Below are 16,410 nucleotides of genomic sequence, written 5' to 3'. Positions count from 1 at the left end.
GAAACGGCGTGACTTAAAGGTTAACTTCCCCCAGCTGTTACGTGCCAAGATCTTCGACTCACAGGTGAAGCTGAAGGGGCGGACGGCCTTGATCCGTCAAGGTGCACGGAATGGGACGGTGATGCGAGCTCGCAGAACGCCTCGTGAATATGCAGATATACGGGTTATTTTCTTTCCTGATTAACAAGTAACTAACATCAATCTTGACATGCCGGAAAGGACACCAATAAAATACTGGTTTTATAGCTTGGTATAAAAGGGTAGCGGGCCGGCTGTGGGGCGCGGGCTGGGTCACGGCCAACTATAAAACAAGTAAAAAAAAAAACCCAAGCTGGTTTAAGAGGTGTTCTCCGACAACGCGTCAAATGTTGACATGGGTAAAACGAACGAAACAAAAATCCAAATAAGTTATAAAGTGAACCTGTGTTCCATTCAACAGAACACAACGTCAAGACTGAAAATTGATTTGAAATAAAAAAGAAAAGGAACTGCACATCGTAACCGTCTGCGTCGCAACTCGCCGACTCGGACCTTCTCGTCCTCCGCACTTTGACAGAATATTCCTTGACGACGTCCGTCAGCATCGAGAAGACGCCGCTAGGCTAACGACATCAGGGTGCAGGTAGAGGACACGCTGGAGGAGCGTTCGTGCACGCCGTAGTGGTCCGAAGCCCCCGAGAAATGCTGCTGCTCGAGGCCGCGGCAGCACCCGAGGCTGTCGACCAGGCCGGGGCAGAGCGCCAGGGCCGCTCTCTGGATGACCATGTGGAATTTCCTGCGGAAGCTCCTGTTGATCCAGAAGTAGAAGATGCAGTTGAGGAAGCCGTTGGAGGTGGGCAGCCACACCACCACGAATTCGACCCACTCCGGCACGTTGCTGCCCGAGAGCGCTGCGGGGCAGAGAGGGCGCGGTGAGAAGGTTTCCGCAAACAACGGGGTTCATGGTATTTATCACTTCATATTTGGACAGGCACAAACTCGGGCAGCGGACACAAGACGGTCGATAAATGACGCCTCTCTTCGGCCAATAGTCTTCATTTGTCTCAATTAGTCCCAGACAAGAACGGGATGGAGACAGATTAGACAAGGGTTTAAAAAAAATAGATAGATAAATATCACCGGCCTAAAAACAGTAGAGAGAGATGATATTTTCTATATAAAACTGAGGCCTTTCTGGCGGCACTGGGGACAAACGGGTTTGCAGAATACAAAGAAATATACTGCTCAAAAAAATAAAGGGAACACTTGAACAACACAATGTAACTCCAAGTCAATCACACTCCTGTGAAATCATAGTGTCCACTCAGGAAGCAACACAGATTCATTTTGACTTGTTTTAAGGACATTACATCAAAGTTGGATCAGCCTGGAGTTTGTTTTTACACTTTAATTTTGAGTGTGATTCCTAATCCAGACCTCCATGGTTGATACAATTGATTTCCATTGATCATTTTTGTGTGATTTTGTTGTCAGCACATTCAACTGTGTAAAGAGCAAAGTATTTCATAAGAATATTTCATTCATTTAGATCTAGGATGTGTTTTTTTAAGTGTTCCCTTTATTTTTTTGAGCAGTGTATATAAACGAACTTTCCTGAAAACGAAATAAGCATCTACCCTGAAATCATCTACAGAGGTATAATTGATTTCATACAGCAGTCATGCGGCCTCTCAACACACCGACAGACTACTTATTCTTCAAGGACCCCACAGACTGCTTTTAGATGGCGGGAGCGAAACGGAGAACGTGGGGAGATGGGGGAGGAGAACATGAAAAGAACAGGAGGGAGAGAAAACCAGGCAGGCGGGCGTGGAAAGAGTCCACAGAGAGAGACCGGATAGAAGAACATAACAATGACATGATGACCCTGCAACCAAAGCTACTAGTCTGTTCGGATTAAAAAAATAGAACATAGCGCCCTCCACCCCTCAACCCACGCATCATCCTGAAGCATGCTGGTGTACACAGTGCATTCTGGGAAATGTTATTGTCCGCTCCTCTGCCATTAAAAGCAAACCGCCCGACGTTTTTCCCAAAAGAAAGCTGCTTTCTTCAAGTGTGCTGCAGCCCGGCAGGTGCAGCATCAGGGGAGCACATACGAACGAGCCCGAGTTGCGGCAAGAAGGGCATCCAGTGTAAAGCTTGTGCCAAAACCAAATACGTAAAATCAAACCTACGACTCATCGGTCGAGGCCTGGGTTACCAACGACCCACACTGGTGCCAATAACCTACAGGGTTACGGTGGAAACTAGTTAGTTAGTGTGAGAGAAGAGAGGATAGGGTTTGATGGAGGAAGTCTGATTGGTTGTGGAGACACATGAGGGGAGTAGACAAAAGGAAAAGAAGATGGTGCAGAATGTGTGTGTGTGTGTGTGTGTGTGTGTGTGTGTGGTGCAGTATTTGACAAGAGAAAGTGGAGTGATTGAAAAACATGTTTGAGTTTTGAGATTTGCACTATATAAGTGGTTGTAAAGAATTGGTCGTCGTGTGTGTGTGTGTGTGTGTGTGTGTGTGTGTGTGTGTGTGTGTCGTGTGGTTGGGTTATTTGCCATTTTTTGAAAAGAAAAACTAGAGGGATTTAAGAAACATGAATGTTTAAGAATAAGAATAAGAACAAGAACAACTTTATTTATCCCGAAGGAAATTGATGTGCAAGAGTTACAAGAAAAACATAACAATAATAAATAATAGTAGAAAATTGTATAAACAGAAAAAAAATAGGGGGGGACTAAGAGATACAAATAAACTATAAAGTGTCTCAGTAACAAGTCAAGACAATAAAGTGTCTTAAGGTCTTAAGTACCAATTGAAAGATAAGGAGTGCACAAGGTTATGAAAAAATATTGCACATGCAGCTGTTATGAAATGAAATATTGCACAGTTACAAATATATATACGATTTTGCGATTTATACCTGATGTAATTTTAGAGACTTTGTCATCACAAATGTGTGTGTGTGTGTGTGTGTGCAGTGGTGGTGGGGTTATTTGATAAAAGAAAGATGTTTGCAATTTGCACTTGAAGTACTTTTAAAGAATGTGTGTGTGTGTGTGTGTTTGAGCAAGTGCTCACCGTTATAGATCATGGCCGCGATGCAGGGCGTCCAGCAGGCGAAGTAGGCCGTCATGACGGGCACCAGGACGCGGGACGCCACGGTGATCCTGCCGCGGCCCGCGCACTGGAACTGGCGCAGCCTGAGGCGCTGCCTCTTCGCGGCGCACCACACCCGCAGGTTGGCGAAGGTCATGACCGCGGAGCAGGGGAAGAAGATGAGGCAGGTGAGGCTCAGGGAGTAGCCCGCGTTGGTGGAGTAGGACGGGTTGCAGACGAGAGACGCGGTGGAGAAGCGCACCTGGATGAAGCCGCCCGGTAGCGAGATGGGTGACAGGAGCAGCGGCGGGAAGCCCCAGGCGAAGGCGATGAGGAGCGCAACCCTCCTCCTGGTTAACAGCGAGGAGTAGTTGAGCGGGTAAAACACCGCGATGTACCTCTCCAGGCTGATGGAAGCCAGCGTGTACATGCATGTGGAGTACACGGTGGCGTTGCAGAAGGCCACGGCGTGGCAGAGCGCGTCCGCGCCGCGCCCGGAGCCCCGCGTCCACACGCTCACCCACAGGTTCAGCGGCATCACCAGCAGCCCGAACGCGGAGTCGGCGGCGGTGAGCGACAGCAGGAGGTGGCGGGAGTTGCGGGACCAGCCCGCCACGGAAGAGGAGATGACCAGCAGCACCGCCACGTTCCCCAGCGTGACGATCACGCCCAGGGCCACGATGATGCCCACCTTGACGGAGCGCAGGGACGCCGGCGGCCACGCGTGGAGGTCGGCCGGGTCCGGCCCGGAGAGGTTGAGCGCCGCGCACATCTTTTCTCACAGGGGCATGGTTCCCGTGTGGAGGGGGATTGAGGGGAAAACCAAAACCAAAACAAAACAGGATTTGATCGGGAATGAAAGTCGGACAGGGGCCTTCTGGACGTCACTTCCGGTTCGACGTGACCCCTGCGGGGTCAAGAACGCACCTGCGGCAATCACCTCCACACGCATCAAAAAAAAAAAAAGTAAAAAAAAAAAAAAACGCACTCACACCACCCCCAAACAACCTCTCTTCCTGACCCATAATCTGCCTTAATCTTTGAAGAATAAGAACAACTTTATTTATCTCAAAGGTAATTGTTGTGCCAGAGTTTCAAGTAAAACACAACAGTAATAAATAATAGTGGGAAATTGTATAAACATAAAAAAAGGGGGAGAATGAAAAATACAAATAAAACTATAAGTGTCAAAGTAACAAGTCAAAAAATACATAATCACCGTTTGGAATAGAGAATCAGAATCAGAGAAACTTTATTTGTCCTCGAGGGGCAACTGGAGAGCACATAGCAACCGAGAGCCAATCAAACATCTATAAATATATGATATAAAAATAAAAGCAAAGTGAATGCCAACATTTGTAAACAAACCGTGTATCTGTGTAAATGGCGGTACGTGTGTACGAACTGCTGTACATCTATAGATAAGTGGACAACTTGCAGGAAAAATACAGTATATACATGCGATGTGCTCTATATTTACACAATAAATATAACAGGAGCAGCACAGTTTCTGGGGCGTCCAAAGTTAAGGAGTTGGGCAGCTTCGGGGACAAAGGCAGCAGAACCCACGTCCTGATGGAAACCACTCAAATACCAGGGACAGGGTGTGTGTCGGATCCTGAAGATCCTTTTTTTTTTTTGGGTGATTATGGTTTGTTGGTTGTGGAGGCGGGAGAGATATCCGACAGGAGCAGACCTCCAAGCGATTACTGTCCGGTAGGGTAATTGAGTGGAACCAGCAGGTGAAAAAGAAGGTCATCATACTCTCCATAAAGGAGTAATAGAACGCAATCAGGATGGTTCTGGTCATAGGACCTTGTCTTCCTGAGCAGATACTGCCGATTATATGTCCTGAGGATATCCTCGGTGTCTGAGGAGAACGTCAAGAGACAGTGCCCAGGTATCTCTGCTCCACTGTTTCTACTGGTTCCCACTCTGGTTCCCCTGACTGCCTCAGCCAGCTGCCTCTGGTGAAGGTAACTACCGTGTCCTTGGTTTTACCCGCATTCAGCTTTCACCAAGTTGAGGTTTGGCTGCACAGTCAAGTTCGCCTCCCTCCTTCTCATTTATATACCCAATGATGCTGTCAAGCAGCAAGCGATCCCCACCCACTGTTTCATAAAACCAAACACCTAGCATTTACCTTGCATTGGACCATGATGTTTGCAGATAACATTATGACCTGTAGTGAGAGCCCGGAGCAGGTGGAGAACAAACTGGTGAGGTGGATGTGGAGCAGGAGGTGCAGAAATGCCCTGGAAAGGAAAGGGGTGAAGGTTAGTTGCAGCAAGAAAGAATACATGTGTGTGAACGACAGGAACCCAAGTGGAACGGTGAGGCTACAGGGAGGATTTGAAGTCCTTGGGGTCGACAGTCAAGAGCAATGGAGAGAGTGGAGAAGAGGTGAAGAAATGGGTGCAAGCAGGTTGGAATGGGGGGAGAAAAATATCGGGTGCGATAGCAGAGCGTCAGAAAGAATGAAAGGTGTCGAAGACAGAGGTGAGAGCGTCCAGGTTGTCTGGTTTGGAGACACCGAGAAGGCAGGAGGCAGAACTGGAGCCAGCAGAGATGAAGATGAGGAGGGTCACTTTGGGAGTGAGGAGGATTGAGATGGTTTGGACTTGTACAGAGGAGGAAGAGTGAATTTATCGGTAGAAGGGTGCTGATGCTGGCACTGCAAGCTAAGAGAGTCACAGATGGAGGGAAAGAGGACAGGAAGTTAGTCGGTGCGAGAGAAAAGGATGCAAAGGAGAGGATTATATGGAGGAAGGTGATTGGCTGTGGCGACCCCTGAAGGGAGCGGCCCAAAGGAAAAGAAGGAAAAAAATTGGCCCTGTATCTTCAAGAGCATCCATGCAGCATCCATGACTAGTTGTTCCACCCCGATTGGCCGTTCTGTTCGACGTTCCACCGCTCTGATTGGTTGCAGGTGGGTCCAGATGTGTGCAGCTGTCAGAGGCTTTTGTTGACACTCTCTGGAAATCTGAAAAGACCCGAGGGGGCACCGAACAATTTCGCCTCGGCAAATTTTGTCTGACAAAAGGCCGGGCTAAACACCAGTGATTTTCAAACCAGTGCCTGAGTTCTTTTCAGCATCCATGGCGTGATGATGACAGAAGACAATTTTCTCAAATGCTTTCAACTTAATGATATACAAGTGGAAACCAAACAGATGACTCATATCCCAGGAAGAAAAAGGTGATTCGGCTTTAAGTAAACACACCACCGTGACATATTTAAACCAATCTGTCCCAAATTCAAACAAGCATCTAAATACACTTAATAAAATTATTTAAATGTACATAAAACTGTAACTGGTGTATATTCATATACACATACAGTATTCGTCTTTCATTTATTCTCTATTTACACGATCACATTTTGAACTCTGTAACCCAACAGATCACTTTCATTATTGCACCTTCAGATACTCTAACACTGTAGATATTTTTGACATAATGTCCATATAATTCTATGTATTCTTGCTGTTGGTGAATGAATGAATAAAGTCAGTCTAAGTCTATATATACAGCGGATACACATGCAGAGGCCCATCGCTCCTCTCCTACTGGTCCTGTGTCTGTGTCTATGTCTACACACTGAATTCTAATAAATGACTACTATTCCAAGCAGTTACTGAAAGAAGTCTTGAATGAAAAAAGCTTAATAGCAACACCAACTAGCCTGCTGTACTTCCCTGCATGTAAGAACATCATACATGTCTCAAGAGGCAAATAGTAAAACCACACATATGTCATACTCAGAGATGCTGGCCTTGGTGAAAAACACAGAGCGGGACGATGAGATAAAGGATTTCCGTGCTGAAGATTGCAAATGAAGCTGCCTGTGAGTGTGGCGAGGATGAGGAGGGCACAGGAGTGGAAGGTTTTTTTTTTTTTAAATAATCATCTCGATGTTAGGGTTCATAAAACAAGACCAAAACAACAATGACAACAAGAGTAGTAGTAATAATAATAATAATAATAATGATCACAATAATAACAACAACAGCAATAACAATAATAATGATAATAATAATAAATAATTCCATGTTCCAAGAGCCAACTTCTGCAGCTGAGGATCGGACTGCCAAGGTCCCCTTCTCTGGTCACCGCCGGCTCACACTGCAGCTGAACCCCCCTGGCCCTTCCTGTTGGTGGTGAGCCTGGAGGAAGAGGGACCCCTTTTGGCTGAGCATGGTCGAGCCCCATGGGTGAAGGCCCACCAAACAAGTGCTCGCTATCAAGCCCCGTCCCTGGACCTGTATCCACCCGAGGGAAAACTGGGTCCAATGATTATCTACTTGATGGGAGGTCTTCTGAGCCACACTTTGTCTGTTCCCTCACTTGGGACCTTTTTGCGTTGGGTGACACCTCCAAAGGCATAAAGCCCCTGACAGCATAACTTCCAGGATCACTGGGACACGCAAACCCCTCCACCATGGTAAGGTGGCAGCTCCTGGAGTGGGTGTCGGTGTCGGCACTTGGTCTGCATTCCCGGTTCTAAGTCGGACCCGTTTCCGGTGAGGGTTGAACTCCGCCAGGGCTGCCCTTTGTCACCAATTCTGTTCAGAAATTTTATGGACATCATTTCTAGGCACAGCTTAGCCAGGGCATCGAAGGGGTCCAGGTTGGTGACCCCAGGATTGAGTCTCTTCTTTTTACAGATGATGTGGTTCTGTTGGCTTCACTGGGCATGATCTCCAGCTCTCACCGGAATGGTTCTCTGCCAAGTGCGAAGCCGCCGGGATGAGGATCGGCACGTCCAAATCCGAGACCATGGTGCTCAACCGGAAACGGGTGGAATGCCCACTCTGGTTTGAGGAAGAGGTCCTGCCCCAATGGAGGAGTTCAAGTATCTCGGGGTCTTGTTCACGAGTGAGGGAAGGATGGAGGGGGAGAGCGACAGGTGGATCACTGGAGCGGTCTGTCATGGTGCGGAGCGGAGGCAAAAGGCGAAGCTCTCAATTAACCGGTCGATCTACGTACCCACCCTCACGTATGGTCCCGAGCTGTGGGAACTGACCTAAAGAACGAGATCACGGATACAAGCGTCCGAAATGAGTTTCCTCCGCTGGGTGACCGGACTCTCCCTTAGAGATAGGGTGAGAAGTTCGGTCATTCGGGAGGAGCTCGGAGTAGAGCCGCCGCTCCTCCGCATAGGGAGGAGCCAGATGAGGTGGTTCGGGCATCTGGTCAGGATGCCTCCTGGACGCCTCCTGGGGGAGGTATTCCGGGCATGCCCATCATGGAGGAGTCCACGGGGAAGACCCAGGACACGCTGGAGAGACTATGTCTCCGGGCTGGCGTGGGAACACCTCAGGGTCCTGCCAGAGGAGCTGGACCATGTGGCGGGGAAGAGGGAGGTCTGGGCCTCATAGCTTCAGCTGCTGGATAATAATAATAATAAGGGGGTGGCAGTTCCTCCGATTGGAAATGTCTTCGGGCAAGACAACAAACCCCCCAGTTGCTCCCAATAGTCTGGTTAGAGTTTTGCATTGCAGTCCTGTGTGCAGTCCGTCTGTGTGTGTGTGTGAATGGGTGGATGACATCTACAGTAAAAAACTTTGAAACCGCAAGATGTTAAAGCTCTATATAAGCTGAGACCTTAACAACAACAACAATAATAATGATAATAATAATAATAATAATAATAATAATAATAATAATAATAATAATAATAATAATAATAGTAATAATAATAATAATAATAATACTGAGTGCAGGATGAGCAGTATTGACAAATTGACAATGAATATTAATAATAATGATCTTTTTAACGGTCTGTTAGAGACGTGGGTGAAGCGAGTAAGGGCTCCAAAAGAGAACCTTCATTACATGTATAGTCCAGAATTGAGACATGTGGCAGTGATTTGGACCAACTGCAGGCGTAGGAGGGAGTCTTCAGCTGACGCCAACATGAAGGGCACCGCGGCAGACAAGCCAGGTAATTCTGAAAGCTTGTATAACCATGTCAATGTCTAGGCTTTTGATGGATTTATTATCTGGAAAAAACTGTTTGGGACACATGAACGCAACATGCACCATGTGCTGACGCCAGATTTAAGAGACATGCTGTTGAGGCAGTTGAGTGTGTGACTATTAAATGTATAGATGGCGGGTTTTCAAATTAAAATGATCTGCACACACTCATATGCCCAGATGGTGGGTTAAAGTAAAAGTGATAAATAAAAACACAGGAAAATGAAGCCATTATGCCTCCAACATGTTATCATGAATTTTTCATAGAGCAAATTATTGCAATCCATCGTCAGGAAAAATGTGCTTTTCCTGTATCATAATTACATATGCATGCAAATCAAAATGTTGGGACAAATAAAAATGCCACACCTCAGTGTGTTTTTAGAGAAACTCTCCGAACTCACAGATGCTTCCGCAGAGCTGTCCTTGGCTGCGTCGGTTGAAAATGAATAAGAAAATATTTGATCGTTACCAGAAAGGTTGCGAGGAAATAAAGGGCCTCGCCAACATGAGAGAGCGGTCCAATTTTTGAAAATGGCAACATACGATTTTCACACACTGCTGTCAGGGTTTTACTCTAGCTCCCCATTTCCACACAGAAAAGCGTAGCTGCCCTCCTTTGAAAAACTTGAATCACTCAAGGACAAAGAAAAGGGCGAGAAAGATTATCGGTAACCTTTCTCACCCAAGTGGTCATCCGTCTCACGGATACTCTTTTGTGAAATCAGATCATCGAGCGGCAGATCTTTTCCTGGACAGCCACGCATTCCTGCATCCCTCAGGATAGCACAATTTAAAATATCTGCATTTGCTACACCGTTTAAAGAGGAGAACTACTGAAATATCCGGGTGAGGACTTATCTCTCTGCGCAGATCAATCACCATTCTCACAGGAATAAACTAATAATGGCATTAACATGCATAATATATGGTTTGACAGCTCTGAAGCAGCTGCTGTAACGTGCCATGGGAGGACCTTTTTCTATAAAAAGGAACAAGGCGTACACGGGCAGGACTGTAAATATGCATGTGTGTTATATCGTCCAGAGATGCACACACGGCTTCTCTGTGCCGCTAACCCAACCGGAGTCCCCAGAGTACAACTGACATCTATCTGTGCTTGATATATGAGGTTCTCCGTGTTCTAATGAGCGGATTTCTCTTGATGATGTTCAACACGAGGCCTGGAGGAGGGGATGGACTCAGGCAACGGGGTTAATACCCCTCCAGCCTCCCCACCCCTGTGTAGGCTGCTCACCCGATTCATTCTTATTCGGTCGTCGTTCACGCCGAACGTTCACAGCCGCGGCAAACGGGATGTTTATCCTGAAGTACGGACGGTAACGGACCAAAGTATTTCCTCTTAAAGTTTGTGAAAAGCCTTCATCGCATAATGTGGTACATTCAAAGAAGGGCTCTCATTCATAAATCAAACAGCGCTGGGAGAAAATCTGTGTTGCTGAAAACACGGGATGTTTTCATGTGACAGAGAGGGAGTGTTTGTGAGTGTGTGTGTGTGTCTCTGTGTTGGGTCTGCATGCGTGGGTGTTCACTCGCACAAAAGGTGCATGCGTAAATATAGTCGATCCCATGCGAACATGGGTGAGATGGAGAGGACGAATTTGTACATGCATGCAATTGAATATCCTGTGAGTGGGTAGACTCCTCCACCAGCCACCTACTGTACAGCACTTCCTGATGTGGAGGAAGGGAGCCATTGATTTAATTTGTCTATGTATGTGTGCTCGTGTGTGTTTGTGTGGGCCGGAGCTCCATCTAATTCCACCAGCGAGGGGTCGATGTTTAAGAGAGATCGTGGAGGTTTTGATGAGCAATTGGGAGAAAATGCGATGCCGATCCTGACAGTGTGGCCGGGGCGGTAGAAGGGCTGCCGAATCACACAAAACCAACCTGGCAGTTTGGAGACGATGGAGGTTTTGTACAAGGTATATCCTTCTCCCCCCTGGCTACACTAATGTTTAGCTGCGGGGAGAGGACTACTCCCTTTGGATCTGTGAGAAAGACCACCCCATGTTATTCGCTGAGATTTGTGGTGAATACAAAATGAGCAGAGCTGCAGCTGCAGGAGTGTTTTCCATGAACAATAATGACCACAAGCTTCTGGTTTTCTGTACAATTTTCAGCGATTTAGTCAATTGTTTTTATCAGCAAACACAGATGTCAATAGATTAAACAAGAAAATAGGGGATTTTATTGACTCCAGTTCACTTAGAGAACACAGATCTGTAGAAAATCCCCGTCTCTGCGTGGACAGCGAGATGGAGAGGTGGACGGCTACCTCATAAAAAAATTCTCGTGTAAATTGAGCGCACTATGTTGACCCTGTTACACAATAATGGGGTGTCGCAGTGTTTCTGCTTCTCTCCTTTTATTTCTGAACACACTAATACTGTGGCTGGAATTATGGTTTAGCACGGGAGTTCATTTGTAAATGTGTGGGAATTGGATATGGCTAGACCACAATTTGATTTATCTTAAAAAGAAAAGTGAAAAAAATCATATTACTTAATTTTTACATGTATTTAACATCATACAGACATATAAACATATGTACATAGACATACACAAACACTCACACACACACACACACATATACATATATATAACATAAATATTGGGTCGTCTGTAGTGTGTTTTTCCACTTTGAGATTTAGATCTCAATTGATCATTTTTGTGTGCTTTTGTTGTAAGCACACTCAACTATGTAAAGAAAAATAAAGAAAATTTCATTTAGTCAGATCTAGGATGTGTTATTTTAGTGTCCCCTTTATTTTCTGAGTGAGCAGTGTATATACACACACATACATACATGTATATGTGTATATATATATATATATATATATATATATATATATATATATGTATATACACCACACACAAACACACACACAGAAATATATACCCACACACATATACCTGTCTATAAATATATGTATATATATATAAATGTAGCATCAGGGCAGCACAGGCCAGTGTCTCCCTGAGCCAGCCCCAGGGCCAGTGTCTCGATGATCTTGTCCCAAACACAAATAAATGTAAGGGGTTGCGTCAGGAAGGGCATCCAGCATAAAACTTTTGCCAAAACTAAACATGCAAGCGAATCAGACCTAATTATCTCATACTGGATTGGTCGAGGCCCGGGTTAATAAGGACCGCAATTGGTACCGATGACCTGCAGGGTATCAGTGGAAATTGGGCTACTGTGGGTCGAAGAAGGAGAGGAGGAAGGCGTATTCGGAAGCAGAGACAGTAGAGGAAAGGCAAGAGTCTGGGACTGAGAGTAGGGACTTTGAATATCGGGACCAGGACAGGAAAAGGTAGAGAGTTGGTCGGCATGATGCAGAGAAGGAAGGTGGATAGACTGTATGTCCAGGAGACCAGGTGGAAAGGTGGTAAGGCTGGAAGCTTAGGAGCAGGCTTTAAGTTGTGCTATCGTGGTACTGACAGGAAGAGGATGGAATAGGAGTTATCGTGAAGGTTTGGAGGAGAAAATAATGTCTGATAGACAGACTGAGTCTGAAATTGGAAACTGAAGTTGTGATGCTCAGTGTTGTTAGTGGCTTTGCCCCGCAGGTGGGATGTGAGTTTGAGGAGGAGAAGGAGAAGTTCTGGAATGAGTTAGATGTAGTGATGCAGAATGTCCCCAGAGATGAGAGGGTGGTAATTGGTGCAGACTTCAATGGGCATGTTGGTGCAGGCAACAGAGAGGATGAAGAAGTGATGGGCAGGTTTGGTATACAGGATAGGAACATGAAGGAACAGATGGTGACAGACTTTACAAAAAAAGGATGAAAATGGCTGTAGTGAGAACTTTTTTCCAAAAAAGACAGGAACATAGGGTAACTTATAAGAGCACGCAGATAGACTACATCTTGTATAGACAAGGTAACGTGAAAGAGATCAGTGACTGCAAAGTACTTACAGGTGAGAGTGTAGCCAGACAGAATAGGATAAGGACGGAAAGTAGATGAGGTGACTTGGTGGTGGAATGAGGAAGTGCAGGAGGGAGTGGGACACTGAAGGAACTGAAGAAAACAGACGGAGATATACAACGTAAGGTAAAGATAGAGGTTGCAAAGGCAAAACAACAGGCTTACGATGACTTGTATGCTCGGTTGGACAGTAAGGAGGGAGAGAATGATCTATAAAGGTTGGCAAGACAGAGATAAAGATGGAAAGGAAGTACAACAGGTCCGGGTGATTAAGGATGGAGAGAGAAACGTATTGACAGAATCTAGAAGAGTGATGGGAAGATGGAAAGAGTACTTTGAAGAGCTGATGAATGTGGAAAATGAAAGAGAGGCAAGGGTAGAAGAGGTGACTATTGTAGACCACAATGTAGCAGAAGAGACAGGTTCAAGCAAGTTGGAATGTGTGGAGAAAAGAAGCTGATATGCTGTCAGCCATAATGAAAGGAAAGGTGTACAAGACATCGGTGAGACCAGCGATGCTGTATGGCCTAGAAACAGTGACATTGACTAAAAGACCGGAGGCAGAGTTAGAGGTCGCTGAAGTGAAGATGCTTAGGTTCTCTTTCCGAGTGACCGGGATGGATAGGATCAGGAAAAAAGCCTATCAGAGGAACAGCACATGTTAGATGTTTTGAAGAGAATGTCAGAGAAGCCAGCCTGAGATGGTTCGGTCATGTGCAGAGAACAGATAGTGAATATATTGGCAGAATTGGAGCTAAGCTGGAAGTGTAGAGGAAGACCAAAGAGAAGATTCATGGACGTAGTGAGAGAGAATATGAAGTTAGTTGGTGTGCGAGAGGAGGATACAGAGAATAGGGATAGATTGAGAAGGTTGGTTCACTATGGCGACCCCTGAAGGGAAAAGCCAAAAGGAGAAGAAGATATGTAAATTAAATATATATATATATATATATGTATGTAATTAGTTACGGTATCCAGCAGCAGGGTGGCACAGTGGTTAGCGCTTCCGCCTCACAGCATGACGGTCCCTGGTTGGATCCCCACAGGGGACCTTTCTGTGTGGAGTCTCCATGTTCTCCTCATGTCTCTGTGGGTTTCCTGCCACAATCCAAAAACATGCAGAAGCTTCTTTGAGACACAAAATGATGTGTGAATGAAAGCGTTAATGGTTGTATGTCTCTTTGTGACGTATGAATGATTGTATATCTCTATATGGGGACCTGTGATGGACCAATCCAGGTTGAAAATTGCCTCTCACCCAATGACAGGTGAGATCGGCACCAGCTAATTCACAGCCCTGAGTGCACTATAAGTATCATAGATAACAAATGAATGGAAGGATGGATGAATAATTGAATGAATCAATCAATCAATGAATTTTGTCCATTTTTGGACATTTCAAGTTTCCTACAAAGTACTTCATAATGATAAAACCTGTGGTCAATCAAAGAAACAACTTCATATGTGAACCTACAAACCCTGCCGGGCGGCTGGGATTCACACATCACTGCGTGAATCACAAAATTAAGCTAGTCCCCCAACAGTTATCCGGCCAAAAGAGCATCAGTTTCTGATGCAAATAAAGTGTAAGAGGCGTCCACACAAACAACGGGGTAAAAATGACGGCAGCTACGAAAGACGATAAAGTGATTAGAATTTCTCCACCGTGAGGGCAAAGCTTGCCACCGAAGCGTTTGGTCAATGAGACGCTCCTTCTGGCTTCGGTGGAGACAGACAAACGGCTCCCATCCTCTCCAAACAGTTTCAAACAGAGGGTCCTCTCCAGATGGTTCTGCGCCACAAACCATCTGTCGTGTTCAGTTTAGGAATCCACAGCTATAGTCTCAGTTTTTTAATTATTGGTAATGTGTGTGTGTGTGTGTGTGTGTGTGTGTATGCGTTGATCTTTGAGATAATTCCTAACTGTGGTAACAAGTGTATGATTTGAAAATATAACATATTACTGTCCATGTTATATTTTCAATGCCGGGCGGATGCAGTGTGCTCACATTAACATGTTCACGTGAATGCACATAACTTTCTATACTCCACTGCTGCTTTCTAGTAAATGCCACAAATGTGTTTTTCCCCTCACTCCCGTTGGGTCAGCAGTGGCCTCGAGGTTAGGGAAGCAGCTTCAGACCTTAATCTGGCAGGCGAATTCACAAGCAACGTTCCCTTGAGCAAGGCATGCAGCCCTGAACCAGTCGCAAGCACCACAGTGCCCTTTTGAAAACCCTCTTCCCCCTCGTGCGTGAAGAGGGATATGGAGGGAAAACGTGAGTTGAGAATTGTGAAATCTAAAAATACCTGCACACACGTGATGGATTTGCCAACATTTGATCACGGCTTGGGAAAGATAGTATTGATTTGTCGCACGCTGGTTCGTGTGTACGTCATTCATTTGTTATTTCCTGTAAGACCGAATTGGCCAAAACCAAAAATTAATAGTTAAATCGACAAAGCTTGGAAAAATGTCGGTTATTTGCAATTTTTCCCAGATAGATTCCCTCCTCCTCAGTACAGCAGCAGGCAGAAATAATGGCCCCCCTTGAGTTGTTCACTGTATTGCACGTAATACTGCCTGAAATAATTAACTCATAATTTTAATATACAAAGGCGGGGGCTTTATTCAGCAGGGTTTGGGTTTTTTTTTTAGGCGATTAGGGAAGAATCACTAATTAACTTGTAGTCACTCACCGAGGTCTATCATATCAAAACACAGCCCGGGGAATACAAGAACTAAATAAGTAAATTAAGAAAACCTACAGTGTGCTCGTCCAGATGGCAACAGGCTGTTAAAGTTTAGGGCTGGAGCCAGTCAGACTTTCTGTATGGATTAATGAAGTGGACAGCGCTGAAACAAACTGGTTGGGCCATTTTCAGATGACTGGACTAAACGGCACAAATGATGAAGTTTTCAGCTGGCCCAGCTTTGGGGCCGAGCAATTGGACTCTGATATGAACTTTATTTCCAATTGCTAACTTCGAAACAGGCCATGAAATCCCCAACGTAATGCACCTTTGAGAAGGGCAGTTAAAAGGCAGGCGCGTCAGCAGCGACCGGAACCAACGGACGGCACAACCAGGACTAGAAACCCACATTAAATACAACAAAAGATTTGAGCTAAGTGCATTGGTGGTTTCAAAATTAAAAGAAATGTCAGAGTGAATAATCGGTAAACCCGGAAAAGAAATTGATCATCCCACCGGCAGCATTATCTCCACCCACACAAACCTCCATGAAGCATTCGGATGAGGAACCACCAAGCGGGAGGATCCGTTTTGAAAAAGACTATACCGACAAGGATAGGTGAGGGAATCACTGTAATACAGTTAGTAATAAACCTGATACGACAGGTAGCGGGAATACTTTGGCAAGACA

General features: G+C 45.5%; 1 protein-coding gene across 1 annotated transcript; it reads right to left on the bottom strand.

The window, feature by feature from the left end:
* Window positions 1-477: 477 nt before the first annotated feature.
* On the bottom strand, window positions 478-4,146 carry LOC147217774 (histamine H2 receptor). Its single transcript, XM_086175242.1, has 2 exons — window positions 3,074-4,146; window positions 478-890 (listed from the first exon to the last, which is right to left on the bottom strand). The coding sequence occupies exons 1-2, from the start codon at window positions 3,861-3,863 to the stop codon at window positions 598-600; spliced, it is 1,083 nt and encodes a 360-aa protein (XP_086031368.1). The 5' UTR covers window positions 3,864-4,146; the 3' UTR covers window positions 478-597.
* Window positions 4,147-16,410: the final 12,264 nt, after the last annotated feature.

The sequence above is a fragment of the Fistularia commersonii genome, chromosome 27, assembly GCF_037954325.1.
Source record: "Fistularia commersonii isolate RoL2024-O1a breed Wild chromosome 27, RoL_Fcom_v1.0, whole genome shotgun sequence".
NCBI classification, from domain to species: domain Eukaryota; kingdom Metazoa; phylum Chordata; class Actinopteri; order Syngnathiformes; family Fistulariidae; genus Fistularia; species Fistularia commersonii.
Note: the sequence above shows the minus strand (reverse complement) of the source record. Positions and strands in the feature narration are given on the sequence as shown.